Below are 24,192 nucleotides of genomic sequence, written 5' to 3'. Positions count from 1 at the left end.
AAACAGGGATTTTTAAAAAAACGAGTTATGTCACGTGTAACCAGCGATTCGACCAATGGCAATGCGCGAGGACCGGAAGCGAGAAAAGCAGTCTCCCGGGTTCACGCGCGCACCACGTGAGCCCGCGGGAGGAAGGCGGGGCTAGTTCAGCCAGGCCAATGAGCGCGCGACGAACTGGGCGGTAGTTAGGCACGCCAGGCCGGCGCATGGCGGACACCGTGCTATTCGAATTTCTGCACTCGGAGATGGTGGCGGAGCTGTGGGCGCACGACCCCGACCCCGGCCCCGGGGTGAGCGCCGGGTTTCTGGGGGAGGAGGCGTGGGCTGCAGTGGAAAGGCCAGATCGAGGCCCCGAGGAGCGCGAAGAGCACGGCAGCGGCCCGGGTCGAAACCGGACCCCGCCCCTGCCTCGCTCGGCGACCTGGGGCGCTCACTTCCTCCTCTGTAGACTGGGGGTCTCAGCCTGGCCGGCCTTGCAGGATACTTCTAGAATTGAGCGAGACAGCTCTGGGTAAAGCTGTTAGTTCAAAGCCTGGCACAGAGTAAGCGGGTAGCAATTATAATAATTACTGTTATTGGATGCGTACCAAGGACTTCTGGGTTGAATCCCCCCTGCGTCCTTCACTAGATGTGAGAGCCAGTGACTCAATCTCTTTGTGCCTCAGTTTCCTCCTTTATACAATGGGCATCATAACAGCACCTGAGTCGTAGAGTGGAACATTTATTCATTCAGCAAGCACTGAGCACCTATTATGTTCCAGGTACAGTTTCCCTTCTCTGGCAAAGCTTGCATTTTAGTAAGGGTGTCAAACAAACAATAAATAACATAATATACCACCAACTAGTGAGAAGTTCTGTAAAGAAAACTCCAGTGGAGTCTGGGAAAGAAAAAGGGTGCAGAGGTGGATGGTGGAGGAGAGCATTTATGAGGAAGAGAAGGGAGGAAGCAAGCCCCATAAGTGGGGGGAAGAGCATCCCAGGAAGAGGAACAACAGGGCCAAAGCCCTGAGGTAGAAGCGTGCTTAGCATTTTGGAAGTTAGTCCTTATGAAGAATAAATGAGCTCAGACTTAAAAGCTCTTAGTTCAATTTCTGGCATGTGATCAGCCCTCAGACCATGGGGGCTCTTGTTGCAAAATTTGTTACCAAGAAGAAAGGGTGGGGGAGAGAGTAAGTGTTTAATAAATGGGAGCTGTGCTCACTCTTTCCATTATTATCCTTACTATGATCATTGTCATCTATATGCAAGGCATTTTTATTGGCTTAGATTTTCTTCCCAAGTTAGGAGCCCTAATGAGGGTGTTGCAGGTTATGATCTCAACATAGTTTAAGAGTTCATTCATTCAGCAGACTTCAACTTGAAACATTTGAGGCTCTGGGCTCTGCCGTAGGCTCCGGGGTTAACTCAGTGAACAGTACGAAAGTTCTTGCCCTCATGGAGCTTATGTTGTAGTGGGGGAAGACAGACAAAGAAGTTAAATGGGTCAAATATGTAGTACATTGGGAAAATGCTATTTGAAAGATAAAGCGAGGGAGAGGACGTGCCTTTGGCCTATGTGTTGGGGAGGGGGGTTGCAATGTCTCAGCAGCTCATCTGTTCTGGCTTTCCAGCCGGAAATTCAGTAGTCCCTAAAATCTGCCTTTGCTCCGTCACCTCCAGCCCTCGACCAGGCCCTGCCCTCCTTGTTTCCCATTTGTCCCTTCCCCTGCCTTTTAGTCCAGGCTCCCTCCTCTCCATCCGTGTACCAGCCTCCTCCCTCATCTCCCGGCTCATTTCACCTGTCACATCTTCACTTTATTCACACCTATTAATCCTTCTCCGAGCCCCCAGTAGAAGTTGGGGTGTCCTTGTTATATTCTCGCAGCCCCCTTCCCCAGTTTCTCCTTGGTAGCCCTTATCACACTCAGTAAGTATAAGTATACACCTGAACTATGTATCTGTATGATTCTTTAATTCATACCCGTCTCCTCCACCAGACTGCACACTGTATGAGCTGGGACCAGGTCTGTGTTGATCACCGCATAGTAGGTCCTCTGTATGGATTTGCTGAAGTGGCTGCAGCCTCTGTGCCATGGAGGAGGGTGGGTAGGGACTAGGATTCACTTAGTGACCTATAATAGCACCTACCACGTGTGTTTCCCATGGGCTTTACACTCCTGATTTCATGCGATCCTCCTAACACACAGAGGTCAGCATGACGCTCCTACTTTCTAGATAAAGAACCCGAGGCTGCGATAGTTGGAGCGCCCCCTCTCCAGTGGCGGAGTAACCAGGCCTCGCACTTCCAAAGCCTGTGCTGTAAACCATGGCCTGCGTCCTCCCCGATACACTCCTGGATGACTTTAATGGGTTTCTGTGGTCGAGTCTGGGAGACACTGGGTTATTCAGGTTTGCTCACTACAGGGCTTTTGGAGCACACGACTGCCGGTGGCCCTCAGCCTGGTGACTCCAGGAATGCCAGTGCTTGGGTTTTACACGAGAGAGCGCCGTGGAGCAGGGCTGGGGTGTGGCCCAGGTGGCCAGCCTCAGAAGACCCCTGGGTGGCTTCAGGCACAGCCAGGGCTGAGAACTCTGGCAGTGGCCCCACATTCCTTCGCCCTGGGAGCCCCGTTTTGCAGGCGCATGTCGTGGGAAACTGCTGTTTCCTCGGTCCTCTTTGGCTCTGGGCCCCTCCGCTCTCCACTCCTCTTTGGTCCAACAAGTTTCCTGTCTGAATCAAGCGCAGGTCCCCTGTTTCTTGGGTACTTACGGTGTCCCCAGCACAGTGTTTTCTCAGACTTAGTCCTCAGGACAGCCCTCCGGGAAGATGTGATCCCAGTTTACAGAGGAGGGACTGAGGTGCCAGAGAGGGAGGGCCTTTCCTGGGGCACATGGCCACCGTCAGGCAAAAGCAGGGCTGAGGGACTTGTCTGTGGCATCAGGTCTGCCTCTTCGCCAGCTGCAGAGCTCCTTGAGGACAGAGATTGTGCTGGCTCGTTCCCCTCCATCCCCACAGCACAGGCACCCGAGAACCAGTCATTCCTTAGGGCTTCTGTGATCTCCACATCCCGCCTGGTTGCTTGTGGCTGTGGAATGGAGGGCGGGCCAGAGGAGCCAGGAGGCCAAAGGGCCTTTGTTCTCAAAGCAGGGAAAACTCAGGGAGGAGTCCTGTGGTTTCTCCTCCTTAGCAGCTTTGAAGATAAGGGGAGCCTATGGGCAAAGGAGTGAATTCCTGTGTACGCAGGTAATGAGCTGTCTGTCATCTACTACCGTGAGCCCTGGCAGGTGGCCCAGGAACAGCACTGCTGGCTAGGCCATGGTCCACCAAGGCCCAGACAGTGCCCATGTCATTCCCTTCTCTCAGGAGGGCCTGGGCGCCAGCCGGTTCCCGGGTTCCTGGCAGAACCCTGTAAGGCAGCAGACCTCATCCTTTGTGGCACCAGGGACCAGTGGCCCTATGAGCATCTAACCTGATGATCTGAGGCGGAGCTGAGGCGGTGATGCTGGCGCTGGGGAGCCGCTGCAAATACTGAGCTTCGCTGGCTTGCCGCTTACCTCCTGCTTTGTGACTTGGTTCCTAACAGGCCATGGACAGGTGCAGAGGCGGGGGATGGGCCCAACATAGGGGTGGAGGAGGAGGGTGGTCTGGGTGAGCTCTGCCGGTGCAGGGGGAGGTAGTGGGATTGGGGAGGACAGCCGGGCTTTTCACCGCCCATTCATTGCCACTCACCTGTCTACTCTCCATACTAATGTTCTGTCACTCATCTCCTCTCCCCGAGCTTCCCAGAAGGTAGGAACCAGGGCTACTTATCCCTGGTCCCCTGCCAGGGCCTGCACAGAGTCGCTCCACAGGTGGAGGCTGACCTCACAAATAACGAGGGGCAAGGCAGGTAGAAGACAGGGAGGAGCCAAGCCCACAGCCCTGCCAACTCCCCTGGCTTCATCCCCGTCGGGGCGGGGTGGGGCTGGCCGCTCGGTGTGCTGTCTGTCTTCCATTAGTCCTGCTTGGAGCTCTGTGGCCTTTCTGAGTGAACACTTGACTCCTTCAGCTCAGCACGTTTTTCTATTATCGCTTTGATTATTTCTTCTCTCAGCTTGTTCCACACGTGTCTCTTTGACACTCACAGGAATATTAGACTTTCTGGATCTCTTCCACGTGGTCTTAACAACTTTTCTCTCATTTTTTTTCAACTTCACGGTTTTCTTGTGGACAATCTGGGAGGCTTTATCTACCTCACAGATCGGTCTGTTTTTCAGCTCCCTTTTAACAGATGTTTATTTTGGCTACTGTCTTTCTCATTTCCAAGAACTTCCCTTGTCTGATTGTCCCTTCCTCCTAGCGCCTGGCTGTGTGGTGGCTCCATTGGTGCTCACACTGATAAGGCTGCTCTGAGGGGTTCCCCTCTGTTCCTCATTATCCCGTTTCCTCTCAGGGGGCTGTCGTGTAAACTCAGCCCTGGCCATGGGCTGGTTCCAGACGATTCAGATGAATGGACAAGACCGCCTTACCTTCCCTGGGAATAAGGACAAACCCGTGATCTCTGAAGAGCTTTTGCAGGGGCCTGGACGAGAGTCCCTGGAGACAGGCTGTGACAGAGGCCGATGAACCAGCTTAGGCTCCCTTCCTCCACCCTCTCTTCCCCCATCACCTGCTCATGCTCAGCCCTTCCCTCTCCACTTCCTTTCCCCCCTCCCTCTTCTCATTACTCCCCAGATCCCTCCACACCCAGTCTTTTCAGTTCAGCCAATACTTAATTGGCTCCTATATAGGGCCAACAGTAACAAGAGTTGAGGGTTGAGCTGTCCCAGCACCACTGTGAGGTAGGGAACGCCATCAGCCCCATTTCACAACATGGGGAAACTGAGGCATGGGGCCAGGAGATGGCTCGCCCGAAGTCTCCTGTCCAGTAAGCGGTGGAACCAGGTTTCAAACGCAGGCAGTTTGAAGCTCACCAAAGGGAAATGAAGTTGTGGAACCTTCCTGGCCCCCTCTTGTCCCCACCTGGCTGAGGACCCTGCTGACTCTGCTGTCCCCTCAGGGCCACTGTCCCGGCTGGGCCCGGGGTGTTTTCCTGCCCACTCCCTGTCCTGTTTACCTCCTCCTGCTTCAGACCCAGCAGGGCGGTGTGGCTTCCTCAGTGGAGTCTGCCCAGCCTCGCCGAGGACATGAGGACACGCTTTTCTCCCTCCTCCCGTATCGTGATTGTAAGGTAATCATTAAGTGTGCCACTAGCCCTTGCCTGCTCACAGCATTTGTCTCCCAGGGGAAAACATACCCTCCTCTGCCAGGGGCCTCTCTCCTTGTCCACCTCCCACCACTGTCTGCACTTATGCTACCTTCCTCCTGCTTTTTCCTACGTCCTTGCCTTTGCGTACACCCTCAAACCCAGGGAGTCCTGCGTTCTCCTTGGTCAGCCCGGGAAGTCCTCAGGGACACAGGTGTGCTCAGTCAGTATGGAGCCCGAAGCTCCCCTCTAGAAAAGAGGTGACACAGGAGTGGCAGCCACCTTGGAAGGCCTGCCAGCATTCTAAGTGCTGCCATACATCATCCCCAGCAGGGGTCCTAAACCCCCGGCAGTTGTATGGTCATTGGCCTGTTCGGAGCCTGGCTACACGGCGGGAGGTGAGTGGCAGGTGAGAGCAAGCGAAGCTTCATCCGTATTCGCAGCCGCTCCCCAGCGCCAGCATCACCGCCTCAGCTCCGCCTCAGATCATCAGGCGATAGGTTCTCATATGAGCACCGGCCCCTGGTGCCGAAAAGGTTGGGGGCCGCTGACCCCAGAACAGAGCCCCTCCTTCATAAAGTTTACCTCCAGCCTAGGGCCTCATTCGCCATCAGCTGGGGGACTTGTCACTCAGGTTGACAGACGCAGGCTTGTGACTGGTGATGGCAGTAACACTTCCAGAGCCCAACATGGGGGAGGCTCAGCTTGCTTTTTCCACCTCCTGTAACCCCATAAGGCCCCTGGGAAGTGGTGCTGTTAATAATCTCCTCTTTACACATGAGGAAACAGGCACAGGGCGGTCCCGCAGCTGGCAGGTGTCAGGGGCTAATTCTCGTTCCCCTCACTGTCTCTCACACGCCCAGCTCATATCCCAAATGTCATTAGTCATCAGACCCCTCCCGGAGCCCTCCCGGTGTGGCCAGCCCTGCTGGGCCTGAGACAGCCCGACAGGCAGTACCAGCAGGAGCACCAGTGTCATCCGACAGGAAACTGTGTCGTCACCCAGGCCTGGTTCTTGCAGGTGGAGCAGGGAATGGCAGGTGAGGGCCCAGATGCCAGGGGACCTGGCTGAGGAGAGAGCACCTTGCTTGGAAGTGCAGGTGACCTCTGCTCAGGCCTCCCATGCCGGGCAGTCCCCACCAGGCCAGCCTAGGCCCTTGCCATCTTACTGGGGCCAGGACAGGTGTGGTGGTGACCCAGCACCCACCCATCTGGCCACCTAGGCTTGGCAGTTGGACCTGCTTGGGCTTGAAAGACGGCCCCATGGCTGAGGGTGCCCGTGGCAAGTGTCGGCTCACCCCTGTGCACCCATTTCCAAGTGTGGAACGTGGCCTGGCTTACAGGGTTAAGATGAAGCAGGAGCGTTCGTGTAAAGAACCCGCACACGGCGTGCGCACAGATCCCCGCCTGTCGCTGTCCGCCTCTCTCAGCACTTCCCAGGTGCCAAGGCCTGTGCTGGCTGTGGAGGGTCAGCCTGGGTCCCCACCCTTCCAGAGCTGCGTCCCCACTCAGTGACAGCACAGAGGGGAGGGCTGGGATTGCGGGCCTCCCAGGGCTGAGGGATGAGGAAGGCTTGCCAGAGCCGGGCGGAGGGGACACCAAGTGGAGAGCCCCGAGCTCTCCAGGCTGAGGGGAGTGTGTGTCGTCGGGGGTCCCGGTCAGCTGCGTGAAGCCTGCCGAGGTGGCCTGGATGTTCTCTCAGGCTGGATCTAAGCAGGAAGTCCCATTCCCCGCTCAGGGGCTCTGTGACTCACGGGCCTGGAGAGAAAACTGTAGCAGTTGTTCCCCAGGGAAGGAGGTGGCTAAAGGGGCTCGGGTCTGGAGACTGGGCTGAGAGCCGCCAGCTGCCTCCCTCCCAGGGCCCTGCGCTCACCTCTCCTCTGCTCCCCCACCTTGGCCCGGCCAGACTCTAAGTTTGGGGCCTCATGCCACAGGCCTGTGTGGTATTTCCGATACCCCAACCCCGGTTTCCCTCCCTCAGCTCCCAGATCACTCCTCCGGGCACTCCTCCAGCCATGCTGTCCCCTCCCTATCCTCGGCCCCTCCCACCGTGGGACCCTAGCCTGCACTCCAGCATGCCACTTGGCTGCCACTGCCTTCCCTGAGTGTCCAAGGGAACATCTCCCTCCCCAGAGCCCCTGTGTGTCCCTCCCAAGATTCCTGGCTAATATTTTAAGGTCTGGCGGTCACAGTTGACTCTTACAGCCCCCTGCTGGCTGGGCCAGGCCTGTGCCTTGCTGCTCTTGCTGCTCCACGAGCCATTGGAGAAGTCACCTCGAGCTTCTGCAGTGATCAGAGTGCTGTGTCCTGGGGTGTTATAAGGCTGCACCCCAAAAGGGCTTCCAATGAGTAATAGGTGCTGTCAAGAAAGAGCTGCCCAGCAACGGTGAAGCTCAGTGTGGGGAACACCTGCATTTTTCCTGGAGCAAGGGGGAGCCGGACCTGGGGGCTGATGGGATCGACAGAGTGGAGGGGTCACAGGGCGGGTGGAGAGGAAAATCCAGCCTGCCTGAATCTGGCCAGGTGGTGCTGCATTGGAGGGATGCTGGCCCTCTCGCAGCTGCTACACTGGCTGGCTTCCAGTTGGAAGTGGCTGAGGGTCCCTCAGCCTCTCTTCTCTGGCCTTCTAGGGACAGAAGATGAGCCTGTCGGTCCTGGAGGGCATGGGCTTCCGCGTGGGCCAGGCCCTGGGCGAGAGGTGAGAGCCGGCCCCTCCTGCTCGAGGGGGGACCTGAGCCGGGAGGGTGCACTGCTCTGGCAGAACCCAGCCTGGCTCCCTTCCCCGCTTCCCCCTTGCCCGGCTTGGCCCCAGTTCTGCCGATGCCCCCAGGCTGCCCCGGGAGACGCTGGCCTTCAGGGAGGAGCTAGATGTCCTCAAGTTCCTGTGCAAAGACCTGTGGGTGGCCGTGTTCCAAAAGCAGATGGACAGCCTCCGCACCAATCACCAGGTGTGTGCCCACGCCCAGCCTGCTGCCTGGCCTCAGGCACAGGTGGAACCAAGCGGCTGTGGGAGGGGAACCCCCATGAGGGGAGGTTGCGGCCGCCTGGCCATGGTGGGGCCTGGCCACACCAGGAGGCAGGACCTCGAGGAAGCTGCGATGGGGCATGAGGCCCTGTCCAGAATTTCCGTGAGCCTCCGGGATGGGGCCGGGAGGAGACCTCGTGGCTGGCGTCCCCTCACCTTGGCATGACGCTCCTGTCTCGGCCTGGTCCGCTGGTTCCCTTGGGTGCCCACGCCGTGCACGGCCCCACTGGCTGCTTCTCAGGCCGAGTCTGCAGCTTCTCACCACAACCCTCCGGGCAGGGGCACCTTTCACCCAGGAGGTCACGCAGCCAGAGGAGCAGGACCAGCACCCCCTGGGTGACACCAGCCCTGGGAAGCCCGGGGCCCCTTCCGTAGCTCTGAAGGATGGGGCCGTGACCACAGTGGCTTTGAGAGTAGAGTTCTCGCAGAGGTCCTGACTTCCCCTCCCCCCACGCAAATACACAGCACCCATGGGCTCTCCTGCATCCCCAGGGGACCTACGTCTTACAGGACAACAGCTTCCCCCTCCTCGTCCGGATGGCCTCGGGCCTGCAGTATGTGGAGGAAGCACCCAAGGTATGGGGGGGCTGAAGCACACCCACACTGCACTTCCCCTACTTCCCCAGCCCCCACCTCCAAGGAGGCCTTACCGCAGGCCAAGGGGTGAGGCCACCGTGAAGCCCAAAGCCCGGCCTGGCCCCGGTCCTGGGTGTCGGCCTTCGTTTTCCCACAGTGACCTGTGCCCCCTGTCCCCAGTTCCTGGCCTTCACCTGCGGCCTTCTGCGTGGCACCCTCAGCACCCTAGGCATCAAGAGCCTGGTCACCACCTCTGTGGCAGCCCTGCCAGCCTGTGAGTCATGGGGGTGGGGGACTCCCGCCATCCCTGAGTGTGGCAGGGGCTCTAGAGCTCCGCTGTCCCTGCTCCCAAGGACCGGGCCGCCACGCCCCATTCTATAGGTGGGGACTTGGAGACCCCGAGAGCTTAAGTTACGTGCCCCTGGCCCTAAGGCCCCCAGCCTGCTTCCCAGGTGTGTGCCAGCCCCAAGGAGGGGACCCTTGGTGATGTCCTGGTCCAGGGTGTTGAATGTCCTTCCCAACACAGGGCCCAGGCTGACGGAACAAGGCACTCACACGGGCGCTCCAGGGACAGCCAGACCCCATGGGACCTGCACCCGTATGGAGGGGCATTCCTTTGACCCCCAGGGACCTCCCATGGCAGGCCAAAGCCCATTGCTACCTGGGGGCAGCCTGTAGCCAGCCTTCCATTCTCACCCCACCCAGGTGGTTTTCCCTCTGCCAGGCTCACCCATGAGGGGGGGCAAGTGGTTAGAACATGAGCAATACATGTCCCAGGAACCTATGCCAGGCCCCTCCCCGGCAGCCTGTGTCTGGCCTTCATGCCCCTCGTCACACAGCCCTGGGACGTAGGTGGGGCGGGCGGGAGCATCACCCCCTTTGACGAGTGAGGCCACCCAGGCTATGGGCCAGGGCCTGAGCTGTTCGCGTGCTTTCTGCTGCTCTCCTCAGACGCCAGCCTCAAGCTAAAGCCAGCCCTTCTCTTCCAGCCAAGTTCCAGGTGGTGATCCAGAGACCCTGACTCACCCCAGCTGAGCCCCACGACACCCTTGGCCCAGAGATCCTGGGCCACTGCCTTTGGGGGCAGCCAGCGGGCTGGTGCTGGGAATCCCAGGCTCTGGGGCTGATGGGGTAGGGTGTCCAGCTGCATCAGGGCGTCACACATGCTCAGCAGATGGGTGTCAGAGATAAATGGAGGCATCCTGAAGGCAGGGTGGCCCCAGCCACCATCGGGGCTGGTGTGAAGGGGTCCCCATCAGACCCATCACTCACTCTTCATAGTGGATGCTCAATAAACGTTCTGTGTGGAGCCAGGTTCAAAGTGGAGGTCACTGAGCACTGTAGGGATGGGGGTGTCTGCGAAGCGCCTGTTTGTGTCACAGGGCCTGCGTTGCAGGGAGCAGAGCACCCTGTGTGTCTCCCTGCCCCTCGTTCCCTCCCCTTCCAGGCCCCCGCCACCCCCGGTTTTGTGCCCCAGAGCTTGACACCTCCCTGAACGACAGTCCTGGGTGGATGGCCCCAGCCTTGGCGCGCCGCCAGTGTCAACAAGTCTGGGGCTGCCCTCCGCCCCGCGGGGCCTCTCTGGAGTGCAAGCAGGGCGGGCAGCCGGGGCAGGATGGGTGAAAAGGAGGAAGATGGGCCAGACGCCCTCATTCCCCCCTACGCACACGCACTGGCCTCCACACCGCACCTGCCTGGCAGGTGAGGATCATCCCTGGGACAGCGGCCCCTGCCCTCCCGCGCAGCCTCCTCCCCCACTTATATCTAGAGCATCAGGAGTGTCACACACCTGGACTGCCCGGGCTCTGCCGCGTGCTGCTGCCTCATGCGAGTAAGTACCCCCGCTGCCTGCCTCAGAGCTGCCGGTGTAGCCCGGCGCGGGACCCAAGTGGGACGAGGAAGGGTCTCCTTGCTGAAAACACCCCCGGGGCCTGAGGGCTCCTCCGCCCATGTAAGCCCAGCGCGCATGCGCCTTCCGGCCCTGCCTCGGCTTCCCTCCTCAGCCCACATGCCGAGAGCCGCCTTCCCTGGCCAGCCCCCCCAAACCCCTGCTCCCTTGTGCGTGTCCAATAGCCTCCTGCTCCCCGAGTGGTCACTCGCTTGCCCTCGCGGGCGGATTCCTGAACAGGTTTGTCTCACCGCGTGCTCACCTGTTCACCTGGGGATCCCTCCGCGGTGCCCGCCCTGCCCAGCACAGAGCCGGGCAGAAGCTCCCCGAGTGAACTGTAGTTACCTAAACCGTGCGTGCGGGGGTGGGGGACTGTCCCAGCCCTGCCCTCAAGAAGCTCAGGGGCGCGTCTTGGAGCATGGGGGCGAGCGCCCCCTAGACTTGCCCCTTAGTTGGACACACCAGCCCTGCCTTTCTGGTGGCTGGGGCACTGCGGGAGGTAGCGGGGTGGGGGGATGATGGCAGAGTCCCAGACTGGTGGAGGATAGGGAGGACGCCCTCCAGGGAGAAGCAGCTTGAGGGCCTGGGGGAGAGACAGGCATCTCAGGTGGAGGGAAGGGGTAGGGTTCGATTGCCGGGCAGACACCCTACGGGCTGCCCTGCAGGCCCAGCGGGCTTCCTTCCCTGTCCTGGACTGTGGTTGCCTCTCCTGTCCCCATCAAATGACCCATCTCAAGGGGCAGCCGCTGGTAGGCAGTGCAGGGAGACAGGACCCCCAGAGAGCGAGGCGCCCGTGGCCTCAGGCCCCTCTTGCCCAGCCCCAACCCCACCTCCTGAAGAATGTCTGCAAGGAGTCCCCCCACCCCCAGCAGGCAGGAGGCAGAGCCAGAGCAGAAACCAGTTTGCTTTCAAAGTCCTATGTCCGTGTGAACCGGCAAGGGACTTCACCATTCTGGACCTGTTTCCTCACCTGTAAAGTGGGCATCACACTCCCCAGAGGGTGGTGAGGAAGAACGGGGTTACTCTATGAGAGCGTGTGTGCCAAGTGGGGTCCCTGGTAAGCCTTGATAGCACGTGTTGTCATTGTTATATATATGTGAAGCATTTAGAGCAGCCAGGTAAATGGGTCAGTCACTGCCCAGTAAATGTTAGCTGCTGTCATGGCCACGTACCAGGCTCTGTGCTCAGTGGACTCTTGACAGCCAGAGGTAGGTACCGACACTGGCCCACTCAGCAATGAGGAAGCCGATGCTCAGAGAGATGAAGTCACTTGCCCAAGGTCACACAGCTGGGCCTGGAAAAACTGGCATCTGAACCTGGGATTGCATCTTTCCTCGGTTCCTTCCCTCCCGCAGCACAGGCTCCCCACGGCTGGCCCCTACAGCCCCTCCGGGCGGTCCCACCTGGGCAGCAGCGTGGCCCCCGTTTCCACCCCTGACCTCGGGTGCCGTGCAGGGGCAGCCCCCCAGTCCTCGAGAGCAGGAGCACCAGCACTGGGCTGGCATGCCGGGGGAGGGCGGGGTGGGGCCTGGGCGGGCGAACCAGTCCAGCAGCTCGGCTCCAGCTCCCCGCCTCTCACCAGTCAGGCCTGGGCACAGCAGCTCGGCGGGGCAGGGAGCTGGGGCTGTGAGGCGGCCATCAGGTACGGGGGACCCCAGCCGGGGGGGAGGGGGCAGCAGGCAGGGTCCACACACCTGGCCCACAACCGTCGCTGAGCCCCAACTCTCCCTACCCCAATTTCCTCTGCCCTCAGCTTCACCTGTCCTGCCCCGCCAATATCATCCTTCCCTCAAATTTGCTTTTGGTCCTTCACATTTTAAACCCAGCGCACCCCATCTCATTGTGAGTTTGCTGAGTTTTTTCCCAAATTGGACCATCCGCTTTCATTCGTGCCCCCAGAATTCCCCACCCTCCTGCCCCTTATTCAGTCCTCAAATGTACCCAGCCCAAGATTCAGTCATTCAATGCTCCCTGCCCCCTCCCCCAGCTCTCCAGGGCTCTAGATTCACATCCTTTAAATGAGGACAGCCCCCACCTCCCACAGCACACCCTGCCAATGCCTAGCGCCCCCCCGCCCCCAATTCTATTCAGCTGCCCACCGGCTCCCACGTTACCCCACCCCACATCTGCTCAGCACCCCCATTGTCCTGGCCTCCTGGAAACTCCCGGAGGCTCCCAAACAGCCAATCACCCAATCCTTAGAAATCTCACCCCCTCCAAATTAGCCCCCAATCCCTACCCCCACCCCCCTAAACTGTTCTCCATCCTCCCAAGTCTGGCCATTCCTCCCTGGGGCCTGATCTCTCATTTACTCTGAAGAACACCTCTGCCCCACGTGGGTGACCTGGGGCTCCAATGTCAGAGATGGGTCCCGCACCTGTCTGAGGTCACAGGTCGCTGTCCTAGGGGTTGTCTCTTGCTGCTGGCGCCCCAGGAGGCTGGGCACTGAGCCTGTCCTCTCCATCCCAACCAGGCCCCCAGCCGCCATGCACCAGCACTATGCTATCCACTTCGCCAAGGGCACCCTGCCCCCCCAGACCCCCTCTGAGAGCTACTTCTTGGAACCGGAGTTGGGGCACCAAAAAGGTAGGAGTTCAGTTTGGGGGGTCCCTATAGGGAGAGGAGAGGCCTGGTAGTGGGGGTCTGCCCAGTGGATGGAGCAGAAGAACCTCAGGCCCCAGGAGGGAAGCCGTGGGCACTCCATATAGCCGTGGGGGAACCATAAGCTGAGGGCCCAATGGGAGGGAGGCTGGGCCAGGGTGGCCAGCGGGGGAGGCCCACCTGGCTTGCCCCTACCCCCAGTGTGGGAAGACGTCTACCTCCCCAAATCGCTAGGCCTGTGGGGACCGCCCCAACCTGGGGGAAGCAGAGGGTGGGAGGGAGGGGAAGAAAGCGAACCCCACTAACTAAATGTGTATAAATGAGGTGGGGGCCAGCCCCCCGGGGTGATCTGCACCGCCAGCCTGGCTGGAGCCCGAGTGCCAGGCCCACCCCCTCTTCCCAGCCCCCGGCCTGTCCTCGCCCCACAGTCAGCTCCCATCACTCAAGCCTCCTCGGGACCAACCAGACCAGCACCCCATGGATTCCTTTGTCACCCCCACTGGGAGACCCCCAGGGACCAAGGAATTGGGGGTAGCAGGGACTCTGGGTGTTGTTCCCTCTCCAGCCCTGGCACCCCTTCTCCTCTGGCCCACAGTGGGGCACAGAGCCCACGCCTCCTCGTCCTTTTCTCTCTGACTCCTGGGCCTCAGCTGAGGACCAGCCCCGGCCTCCATCTGAAGACCTGACCTGGTTCCCGCCAGTGCCCCCAGGAGTCAGGGACGCAGGCCCAGTCACCTCCTCCTTCCTTCCTTCCAGGATGCTGTCACCAGTGGTTCCATGTCCCAACGGCCCCTCAGGCACACGGGCACTGTCAGCCACCCCCCCAGGCACGGTGGCAGCTGGCCTGCCACAGCCACTGGAGGGGTGCTGGGGGCTGTTGCTGGGGCCCCCAGACCACTATCCTGCAGCAGCAGTGGCCTCAGCCCCCGCCTCCTAGCTCCCTGCGGCAGCGGCTTTGCCCTGTTCAGGGTGCCCAGAAGGGGCCGTCTACAACCACCTCTGCCCCCATGGGACTCGCCAGCGTCCCCCAGCTACCCCCCGCGCCCACCACAGCACCCGCCATGGCCAGCAGCGGCCCAGCCCTGCTCTCCACAGCCGGCACCGTCCTGGAGCCCAGCAGCCCCTCCGGCAATCGGCCCCTGCCAGCCCCGGCAGCCTGCGGCCCCTTCACCTCCTACAGCTCCGGTGCTCACCCAGCCTCCCGGGGGGCTCTCTTCTTGCTGCCTGGCTTCCACCTGGGCCTGGGGCTGACCCTCCTCCCTTGCTCTGGTCCCTCTCTGGGAGGGTGCTCGTCCCTGACCCTGAGCCTCGGGGCAGCCCCCTGTGCTTCATCCGCTGGGATCCAAGGCTTTCCGGCCAGGGCTGCCCATGGTGCCTCCATCACAGGCTGGTCAGGGGACTGGGCCCCAGTGCGCCCCCTGTGCTGACACCCTTGCTCTGCTTTCTGTCTCACTGGCCCTCCCTCCCCTGGCCCAGCGGGCCATGGAGGACATAGGGCAGGGGTGCTGGGCACCAGCTTGCTGGCCAGCTCCGGTGTGGGGGAGACGTCCAGTGAGCAGCTGCAGCAAGAGGTAGGGAGTGGCCTGGAGGATGGAGAGAACAATGCAGTAATGGGAGGGATCTGCCCATTCATTCATTCTGTGACTAGGTATTAGACGCCTGCTCTGGGTGCCAGGTTCCGTCGGGCGATGGGGTTAGGGAGCAGGGCAGACGGACTGCTACCCTCCCAGGGCCCACATTCTATAGGTGATGGGAGGTGACGAGTACAGGAAATGAGAGAAATGGGAAAAGTTAAAAGTGCATCACCCTGTAATAGCCACGCTGGGGGGAAATGCAGCAGGGGGAGAGAGAGGGAGCGTCAGGCTTTGCAAACTGAATAGCATCACCAGATAAGGCCTCGTGAAGGCGACGTTTGAGCAAAGACAGAGCAGTTCTCTTAAGTGACAGCAGGATCAGCAGATGCAGACTGAGGTGGCCTGTCTAAGGGACAGTAAGAAGGTCAGTGTGGCTGGAGCGCAGGCAGTGGGGGTGGGGAGAGGGCAGATGGGGTCAGCGAGGGTGAGAGGGACAGGAGCTGACTCAGGGTCTGATGGGAGAGTGGACCGTAGGAGGCGAGGGTGGCTGTGGGCGTCCAGGCCAGAGGTGCTGGTGGCCTAACTGCGGGGGTGGGGACATGCAGCTAGGCAGAGACTAGGCCCCCAGGTCAGGCACCACCGCGTCACTGGCATTTCTGGGCCACAATGCCCATTTCACACACAGACAAGTAGAGGCTCAGTGAGGTGAGGTCACCCAGCCATCGGGCAGAGTGGGAGCAGATCCACCTGGCCGCCACCTTGGCCAACCTTGTCCCAGGTTCTCCTCCCGCCCTCCCAGCGGTGGCCCCCATGAGGCAGGGGTCCTGTAGCCCACAGCCCTCCTTGAGAGTGGGTGCGTTATTCCCACCACGTATCACGAGGCTGGCACAGTGCCCCCCACAACTGAGCCCTACCTTTCCAGCACTCCAACTCTAGGTCCAAGAAGTAGCACTCATGGGGGCCCAGGGGAGCAGGCAGGACATCCCCTGCAGAGCGGACACCATGGTGCTTGGGCATGGTGCCAGGCCTTAAACCGGAATCTTTGCCCTGAACGGCTACTCCTGTCCCCAGCCAAACCCTTTGGCACCCACGCCCCCCAGGTCTGGCCCCCCACACCCCCCACCTTCAGAGGCAGGGACTGAGCCTCACCAGCAGCATTGCTCTACCTGGGTCATGCAGGGAATGCAGGTCGGCCTGGGCTCAGGGCAGGAGTAGTGGCTGTGGGCATGGGGACATGGAGGGGGAGAGAGGTCAGGGTCAGGAGTGGACAGGAGACTGAGGAGCCTGTGGGCACCAGGACCTGTTCACATGAACAGAGCAGGCCGAAACTGCCACTCGTGTTAAGAATCCGAGGGTCTTGAGTCCGATGTTTCCTGGGGAAACATGGCCTGGCGGCTGAGCCTGGTGACCTAGGGCCAGGGCAGCCAAATTCCCACAGGCCTCTGGGCTCGGGCGGGGGGAGGTTAGCCTCCTAGTCTTTGTCTGGTGGATCTGGGGTTGGCTCCCCCTGGGGGGCCTGGAAGGGCACATTCCGTCCTGGTGGAGGGGGCTGCCACAGAAACCTCCATCCATCCAAGGTTCGACCTGAGCCACCTCCGGGAGTCGGGGAGGGAGGTGCAGGTGCAGGGAGGGGCTGAGGGCAGGCACTCTCTGTAGGGCAGACGGGAGGAGGGTGGTGCCTGGCCAGCCTCATTGACTCAGCTTCCCCACCTGTACCCCCTCCACAACCCTGGCCTCCAGATATCCTGACAGAGGATGATGTCTACTGCAGCTGCCTGGCCAAGACCCTCTGCCACGTGCCTGTTCCTGTGACCGTGGGTTTCTATGCCCCCTTTGGCTGCCGCCTGCACCTGATGCTGGACAAGATCACTGGTGAGGATCCGTGTGTGTTGGGGGTGGGAGGACAGGAAACCCTGGTCAGCCCCATGCTTCCCCAAGATCTGCTTGCCCCCTGAGGCTGGCCTGCCCCCATGCAGATGCCTGTAATTCACCTTGAACCACATCCCTCCCCAAACCCACAGCCTCTGCCCCCAGGTCCCCGCTCCAGTTTCCTCTCTGGCCTCGTGGCCTCCAAATTCCTGCCCAAACCCCTCCCCTGCCAAATCCACTTCAAGGGATCTAGAAAATACAGATCTAGCCCTGTCGGTCCTCTGCTCAGAAGCCTCCTGTGGCTCCCTGGCATTCTAGGGAGGAAGGCCATGTTCTTCACTGAGGCTGCAGGCTCCTTCCTGCCAAGTGTCTACAGGCCCCTGTGCCCCCCAGACTTGCCACTTCTCCTCGGCCTTGGCTCAGGGCCCGGCACCCGCAAGAGCTCTACCATATAGGTATCGATTGAAGACATGAGCTGCAGCCTAGCCAGGATCTGCAGCAGTTTGGACCTAGTTCCAACCCTGCTGGAGCCAGACCCCAGCCCCGACTGGCCAGAGGGACTGGAGGTGACTCACCTCCATGTGCTAGCCCCGGCAAGCACCTACTAAACAAGCCGAGTCTGCCCCTGTGTTGTCACAGAGCAGCACGCAGGGTCCCAGGAGGAGAAAAGATTGGCTATAAGGTAAAATGAACCGGCCTACGAGGCGCCTACTCTGTGCTAGGTGACCCTGACATGTTCTCACTCATTCACTCACTGACCTCACAGTAGAAGACAGATCCTGCCCCTAGCCTCTCATGCTCTATCCTTCAGACATTTCCCCAGCACTTCCTTGGTACCCAGCAGACATGCAGTGACCAAGACAACCAGGGCCCTGCCCTACAGGGGCTCACCTGTCCCCAGACAGTGATGACTCAAAGTGAGTGAGATGACTGGGACCAGGGAGGCAGGAGGCGCCTAATTTAGCCTGGGAATCAAAGAGGGCTTCCTGGAGGAGACAGATGAGCCAAAGTTTTTAGGAGGAGGAATGGTAATCCAGGAAAATCAGACCGAGGCTCTGACACCCTTGCTGCCCAGCATGTTTCTTCCTCAGAACCTCACACCCATTCTTTCATTCCTTAGAGCCTTCCTTGCCCTTCCCCTCCTCTCTCCTGGGTGGGCTCCACTTACGCCTACCGCAATCCTCGGTCTTGCGCTCAGACCTTTTCTGTCCAAGCCCAGCTCGGAGCCGCTCCTTCCTCACCTGCCCCCGCCCCAGCTTTTTCCACCCGGCCCAGTCTGACATCCAGGTCTCTGCCCGAGCCCCGCCTCCAGACGAGCCCCGCCCAGGTTAAAGCTCCGCCCCTGGCTCGTGCGACAAGCTCCGCCCCCGGCTTCAGCCGGTCACGCAGACCCCCGCGCCCTCTGTCCCCGCAGCTCTGATGGAACAGGAGGCGACGCAGCGCGAGGCCGAAGAGCTGCAGCGCGTGCAGTGGCGTCCGCGGCCCGTGAGCGGCTGGGGCTTCCCGCGGCTGCTGTGGTACCTGGTGTTCCTGCAGCCGATCATCACCGAGGTACACCTGCGCCGCAAGAACGTCAAGTTCCTCTTCATCCGCTTCAGCGCCTGGCAGTACTCCGGCACCGACAAGCTGTGGGCCGGCCTGGTGACCACACTGTGCGAGGGCATCCGCCACCACTACGGCGCGCTGCCCTTCAGCGTGTACTCTGTGCTGGGCAACAAGCCGGCCACGACCAGGGGCTTCCGCCAGCGCGAGTGGCACTGCCGGCGCCGCGTGTGCCTGGGGCTGGTGGCTCTACTGGCGGCGCTGGGCCTCGGGGTGGCTCTGCTCTACTTGTCGCTGGGCTCCCACGCGCTGAGCCACGGCAGCGCCAATAGCAACGTGATGCGAGTGTTCGGCGGCGCAGCCACCACGCTGTCGGGCTCGGGGCTGCTCATGGCCGTGTACACGGTGGGCAAGCACCTGTTCGTGAGCCAGCGCAAGAAGATCGAGCGGCTGGTGTCGCGCGAGAAGTTCGGCAGCCAGCTGGGCTTCATGTGCGAGGTGAAGAAGGAGGTGGAGCTGCTCACCGACTTCCTGTGCTTCCTGGAGATCTACCAGCGGCGCCGGCTGCGCATCGTGCTGGAGGTCACTGGGCTGGACACGTGCTACCCCGAGCGCGTGGTGGGCGTGCTCAACGCTATCAACACTCTGCTGTCCGACAGCCACGCGCCTTTCATCTTCATCCTGGTGGTGGACCCTAGCATCCTGGCCGCGTGCCTCGAGAGCGCCGGCTCCATGAAGGGCACGGCTGACAACGGCTACCACTTCCTCAACCGCACGGTCACGCTGCCCTTCTCTGTGCCCATCATGGGCCGCCGCACCAAGCTGCAGTTCCTGCACGACGCCGTGCTGAGCCGCGACGACTTGCTCTACCGCGAGATGACGCGCCAGCTGCGGCCGCCGCGCTCGGGCTGCGGCGAGGGCGCGCAGCTGCTGGCGGTGGAGGTGCAGGTGCAGGTGCAGGCCGAGCGCACGCAGGGCCGCATCGACGCCGAGGCCACGCGCCGCATCCAGGAGGCGCTCTTCTGCCTGCACGACGAGCGCGACTGCCTGTACGAGTACGTGCCCGACAACGTGGTGTCCATGCGGCGCATCGTCAACACCGTGCCCATCACCGTGCGCCTGCTGCAGCAGCAGCAGCGGGACTTCGGGGGCCCCACGCCGCGCCAGGCCGTGGCCTGGGTGGTGCTCGCCAATCAGTGGCCCTGCCGCCTCAGCTGGGCGCTGCAGTGCCTGGAGGACCGGCAGCAGTCCGGGGGCGCGCCCGAGGCCCGCGCGCTTCTCTGGGACGTGTTCTGCGACAACAGTCGCGAGCTGCACACCATGACCAAGGCGCTGCAGAACGTGCTTGACCTGGACGGTGACCCCGAGCTCTTCGAGCGCTTTTTGGGTGCCGACTTCCCCTTTACAGTGGCCGAGGCTCAGAGCCTGCTGCAATGCACCGTCAACCTGGACCACTCCATCCGCCGCCGCATGGGCCTCATACGAGCGGTCAGAACTCTCAATCCGCCCAGTCCGCCCAAGTCCCCTGCCGGCGATGCGCCCCGCGCGGCTGCTAGAGCCAACCATGCCCCCGGGACAGCCCGCGCCGCCAACGGAGCCAACCACGCCCCCAGGGCGGCTGGGTCAGGCCACACCTTAGGGCACAGCCCTGCGCAGGGGAGCGAAGCCCATCACCCGGTGGGGCACGCCCCCGCGCATGCCAGCGAAGCCCACCATCCCACAGGGCAAGCCCCTGCGCATGCCAGCGAAGCCCGCCACCGCACAGGGCACGCCCCTGCGCCTGCCAGCGAAGCCCGCCACTCCCCGGACTTGACCCATGACGGCAAGCCAAGACCGGCAGCTTGCGCTTTGCAGAATGCAACCTAGAAGGAGGGACCCTGGGGGCAGCAGGGATAACAGCTCCTCTGTCAGCCCAGATGAGGCTGTGCGCAGGGGACCCGACTGGGCCCAAGGCCCAGGGTCCACCCAGTGTTAGGAATGAGGCCACATTCTGCAGGTGAATCTGTGAGCTAGAGAGCTGCTGTCAGTAGCTGACATAGTGCCAGTGACAATAGTGCCAAAAATTAGCATTGAAGGACCACTGAGGAACTCGGGATTCAAGTGTGATAAATAAAGGTGTGAAAGCCATTGATTGGTCTTCAGGACCTGGTCTCCCTGGTTTGACAAGGGCTAGGGATGAGGGCTGCCCTCTCTTGCCAAGCCTACTTCCTCCCCAGGGAGTCGGTAGTGTCGGCTGGCAGCCTCATGGCTGGCGTCCCTGGAGCAGGCGGGGCTGCCTGAGTGTTAGTCGAGGCCCAGGCAGGGAGATGTACAGCGTTGACTCAGGCAATGGAGAACGCCCAGGCCTTGGGGCATTCAGGTCCCTGTCCCCACACCCTAGCTTACCCCTGTGTGGGCCGGGCAGGAGCTGGCATTTCCAAGAGCAGCATTCAGGGTGACCTCAGCGGGTTGCTCCACCCTCAGGGTGGTTCCACCCCAGCATAATGGGTTAATGAGGCCTTGCTGGCACCTCGGCCAGCTGGATGGGCAGCACTACCTCCCAGGATAGGGTCAATTCAGGGCCACCTGATGGGGATCTTGATGAGGACAGGGAAGATGAGGAAAACCGGGCACCTGTAGGGCACAGTGGGTGCCAGAGCTAGGCCATGGGGCTGGACTCTGCATCGTCTGCCCTCCCATCAGTGGGCCAGACGCCTCGGATGGGGCATCACTCCTCAGGCCAGCTTCCCACTCCTTGCCCGTCAAACAGCCACATGCTGAGGCTGGTGGTATCCCTGGCCCAGTCCGGGGGGAAGGGGAGACCAACACTTAACACACTCCATGTGACCAGAGGTTAAGGGCATGACTTCTAAGCCAGGGTCCTGAGGGCTGAGGCAACAGTCCCAGAGGGGGCATAGAGCTCTCTGAAGGCACCCACCCTCAGGCCGTGTGGCCTGGTTGGGGTACTGGCCTCCTTCCGTAGCTTCGAGGCTGGGCACAGCACCCCAGCTCCCCCAGCCAATGACTGTGCCAAAGTGGACACAGGGCAGAGCTTTCCTGTGGCCTTTACAGGGGCTGCCAGGGCTGAGGCGCTGGGTGTCAATCCTGGCACGGCTGTCACACTTTGCTGGGAGAAGTATTCCAAGAGCATGGAAAAGCATGTCTAAGAATGAAGTCTCCTTGAAGAGACACAGGGGACCTCGCTGACACCATTAGATCTGTGTCTCTGCAGATGTGCCACTGAAGCCACTCCACGGCCCTTCCCTTCTGCCTCCCTTAAATTAAGCCAGTGTGACTTAGGCTGTTTCTTACCACCTAGAGTCCAGGCGGAAAACAGACCGGCACGAGGAGTGTTGTGCCGGGCAGGACCACCCCATAGACTTGGCTGGAGGTTGGGAGCAGGACTGAGGACCCCCAGCCTGAGGAAAAGGCTGCAGCCCTGTTGTGGTCTCGAGCAGTGGTCAAACTGTTGCCCATTTATCTGACCGTATGCATGCCAAAGTTAGAGTTTTGGGAGACTTAAAAAAAAAAAAAAAGACGTGGTTCCATAGTGTAGCCGTTAGCACATCCGCTTTACACACAGGTCCTGGGTTCATGCCCCAATGGAGCCACAGCCATGCCACTTTGAACAAGCCCTATGTCTGATCTCGGAAGCTAAGCAGGGTCGGGCCTGGTTAGTACTTGGATAGGAGGCCACCTAGGAAGACCAGGTGCTGTAGGCATGCATGCATAAATACCTAAACCAAAACAGGATGGCAGAGGGGATGGGTGTAGCCAAGATGGCGCACTGTCCACCAGGATTCTCAGTCCCCTCTACAGTGTGGAGCTTTTGCTGGAGCTTACATCCAGGTGAGGCCGTGGGGCTAGTTCTCACTGACAAAAAGGGAGTGGGAGTGGTGTGTGTCCCTTTCCCACCGTGCCATCAATTTAAAAAGCAGGTTTTTCTCCACTCCCCTTCCCCAGTTTCCCCCTGATGTAGCAGGCACCCTGAGGCCCTAGGGGGTAGCAGAGCCACAAGAGGGAGGGGGCCTGGGCCCACAAGTAGCTTTGTGGAGAAGAGCTGCCTGCCGCCCTGAACACACACATGTGAAAATAACACTTGTGTAAGGGCATCGAGATCTTTATGAATGGATAGTGTCAGCCAAGTGCTAAAATGGACTGTGTCTTTGCAAGCTCTGGTCAGTGATGCCTGGGGTGGCTGACAGTGAAGGGAAGAACCCGGCCCGTGATCCAGGACCCCGGAAAGCTGGACAAGCAAAAGCCATGCAGAGTTGATCTGTTAGTCTCCTGGGCTGCTGTCACAAAATCCCACAAGCCTGGCGGCTGAGAACAGAAACACATTCTCTCACAGTTCTGATGGTCAGAAGCCTTAAGTCAGAGCCTCGCACCCTGGGAAGCCTGTGCGGCACCCTCCTGGGGCTCCTCCAGCTTCTAGTGCTGGTGTCCCTTGGCACATGGCTGCATTTAGTCTTCACATCACCTTCCCTATGTGTCTCTCAATTTCCCCATTTTATAAGGACGCCAGTCACATTATATTAGGGCCCGCCCTGTAACCTCATTTTATTTTGATTACCTCTGTAGAGACCTGTTTTCAAAGGCCCCGTTCTGAGGTCCTGGGGTCAGGATTGCACGTATCATTTTTTGGGGGGGAGGGGGGAGCGTGGGGGACACAGTTTAACCCTGAATAGTTGGAAAGACCCTGTTCCTCACACCTAGCTAAATTTAGGGGAAGAGCAGGGACAAGGCTAGGAACCGGACCCCAGCCCCTCACAGGTACCACACGAGGGTCAAGCTGAGCCCTGCCACCCCCAGCCCAGCTTGTTGGTCACCAGCGTGGCAGTAGAGGCAGAAGGCAAAGGAGATGGGTGAGCACCCATGGTGCTGCTAAGGGCTGAAACCCTTCAGGTGAGTTGATTCCTGCGCAATGGCTAGAACGGACCACAAGCTGATTTGAGATTTGGGGGAGCTGTACGACAGACCCCAACCTGGCAAAGGACTGTAGCTCCTCAGCACCTTGAGGCCAACCTAATGCTCCCCAGTGTCACCAAGAAGGGGGCTGACGGCCCTACCGCATACTCGGTCACAGAACCAGGGGCCATGCAGGTGCCTCTCCAGCTGCCTGCGGGGTGGGCTGGGGCAGGTGCTAGGGGCTTCCCTAACTGTGGGTGTTCTGGGGAGTGGTCAACACACACAGCTGCCAGTGACTTAAGAGCAAACCGACAGAGGCCTAGAGACACTTGGATGGCTGGGGACACAGATCGCTGGGTTTGTGACAGCAGCTGAGTGGTAACAGGGCTTCTGGCTGGTGACACTGATTCTCATGGTCTCTCCACTGCCTCACCCACCCCGTGTCGATCTCCCTTGCAATGAAGAAAGGACCAGTGTGAAGCATTCCCCTTGGGGGTTCTCTCGTTTTCTGAAGGGTGAAGGTCAGAGTTCCCAGAAATGCCCCACGAGCCCCCGGCTGCGCCCTTGGCACATCCTGACAAGGGGGAGCGGGCCACCCCCAGCTCCAGTGGCACTAACTTGTGCCCCGGGGCACACTCCCACCAGGCTTCCAGGGCCACCAGGGATAGGCTGGTGTCTGCTCTCCATGAGCCATAGGTGAATGGGCAGAGGACGGATCTCTGAACCTGAGCACCACACCTGTCACCTGGAGAAGCCAGACCTGAAGCTGAGAACATTCAAGGGGTTGTGTCCCTCCAAAGAAAGGCACTTGTGAACTGGACAGGACACCCGAGCTGTGTGAGGTCTGAGTGTGTGGACACACATAGGGAAGAGGCGGCCTCCCAGTGTCCCTTGGGGTGACCAGGGGCACGTAGCCAGGCAGACACTCCAGAACCAGTGCTATCCGGCCCCCACCCGCCCCGCTCCCTGGGCCCAGAAGCCCCGCAGGAGGCACCCAGAACCGGCACCAGCAGACGGGAGCAGGCG

At 60.5% G+C, this 24,192-nt stretch overlaps 2 protein-coding genes across 12 annotated transcripts; both read left to right on the top strand.

Annotated features, from left to right (window-relative positions):
- Window positions 1-83: 83 nt before the first annotated feature.
- TRAPPC6A (trafficking protein particle complex 6A) lies at window positions 84-10,119 on the top strand. Of its 9 annotated transcripts, none has more exons than XM_016150331.2 (7): window positions 145-290; window positions 7,835-7,902; window positions 8,035-8,152; window positions 8,722-8,805; window positions 8,986-9,079; window positions 9,332-9,510; window positions 9,795-10,119. In XM_016150331.2, exons 1-6 carry the CDS (start codon window positions 207-209, stop codon window positions 9,481-9,483), a joined length of 600 nt encoding a protein of 199 aa, XP_016005817.2. In that variant the 5' UTR covers window positions 145-206; the 3' UTR covers window positions 9,484-9,510; window positions 9,795-10,119. The 9 variants fall into 9 exon arrangements, with proteins under 9 accessions (XP_036088421.1, XP_016005817.2, XP_036088416.1 ...); XM_036232523.1 differs by having other exon boundaries at window positions 8,017-8,152; XM_036232525.1 differs by lacking the exon at window positions 9,332-9,510 and having other exon boundaries at window positions 8,017-8,152; window positions 8,695-8,805.
- A 118-nt stretch (window positions 10,120-10,237) lies between these two features.
- On the top strand, window positions 10,238-20,398 carry NKPD1 (NTPase KAP family P-loop domain containing 1). Of its 3 annotated transcripts, XM_016150294.2 has the most exons (5): window positions 10,238-10,636; window positions 13,167-13,279; window positions 14,051-14,479; window positions 16,609-16,740; window positions 18,152-20,398. In XM_016150294.2, the coding sequence occupies exons 1-5, from the start codon at window positions 10,440-10,442 to the stop codon at window positions 20,143-20,145; spliced, it is 2,865 nt and encodes a 954-aa protein (XP_016005780.2). In that variant the 5' UTR covers window positions 10,238-10,439; the 3' UTR covers window positions 20,146-20,398. The 3 variants fall into 3 exon arrangements, with proteins under 3 accessions (XP_016005780.2, XP_016005790.2, XP_016005792.2); XM_016150304.2 differs by lacking the exon at window positions 14,051-14,479; XM_016150306.2 differs by lacking the exon at window positions 10,238-10,636 and having other exon boundaries at window positions 13,208-13,279; window positions 13,890-14,479.
- Window positions 20,399-24,192: the final 3,794 nt, after the last annotated feature.

Source organism: Rousettus aegyptiacus, unplaced genomic scaffold, assembly GCF_014176215.1.
Source record: "Rousettus aegyptiacus isolate mRouAeg1 unplaced genomic scaffold, mRouAeg1.p scaffold_m13_p_14, whole genome shotgun sequence".
NCBI lineage: Eukaryota > Metazoa > Chordata > Mammalia > Chiroptera > Pteropodidae > Rousettus > Rousettus aegyptiacus.
This window is presented reverse-complemented; position numbering and strand designations above follow the sequence as displayed.

Bases quoted from the DNA above. Each gene is read 5' to 3' on its own strand.
- TRAPPC6A (XM_036232523.1), top strand. From the start codon at position 207: ATGGCGGACACCGTGCTATTCGAATTTCTGCACTCGGAGATGGTGGCG. The intron at 8,153-8,721 runs GTGTGTGCCCAC...CTGCATCCCCAG, and splicing joins GCCTCCGCACCAATCACCAG to GGGACCTACGTCTTACAGGA. The intron at 9,080-9,331 runs GTGAGTCATGGG...TTCCCAACACAG, and splicing joins TGTGGCAGCCCTGCCAGCCT to GGCCCAGGCTGACGGAACAA.
- NKPD1 (XM_016150294.2), top strand. From the start codon at position 10,440: ATGGGCCAGACGCCCTCATTCCCCCCTACGCACACGCACTGGCCTCCA. The intron at 13,280-14,050 runs GTAGGAGTTCAG...CCTTCCTTCCAG, and splicing joins GGAGTTGGGGCACCAAAAAG to GATGCTGTCACCAGTGGTTC. The intron at 16,741-18,151 runs GTGAGGATCCGT...CTGTCCCCGCAG, and splicing joins GATGCTGGACAAGATCACTG to CTCTGATGGAACAGGAGGCG.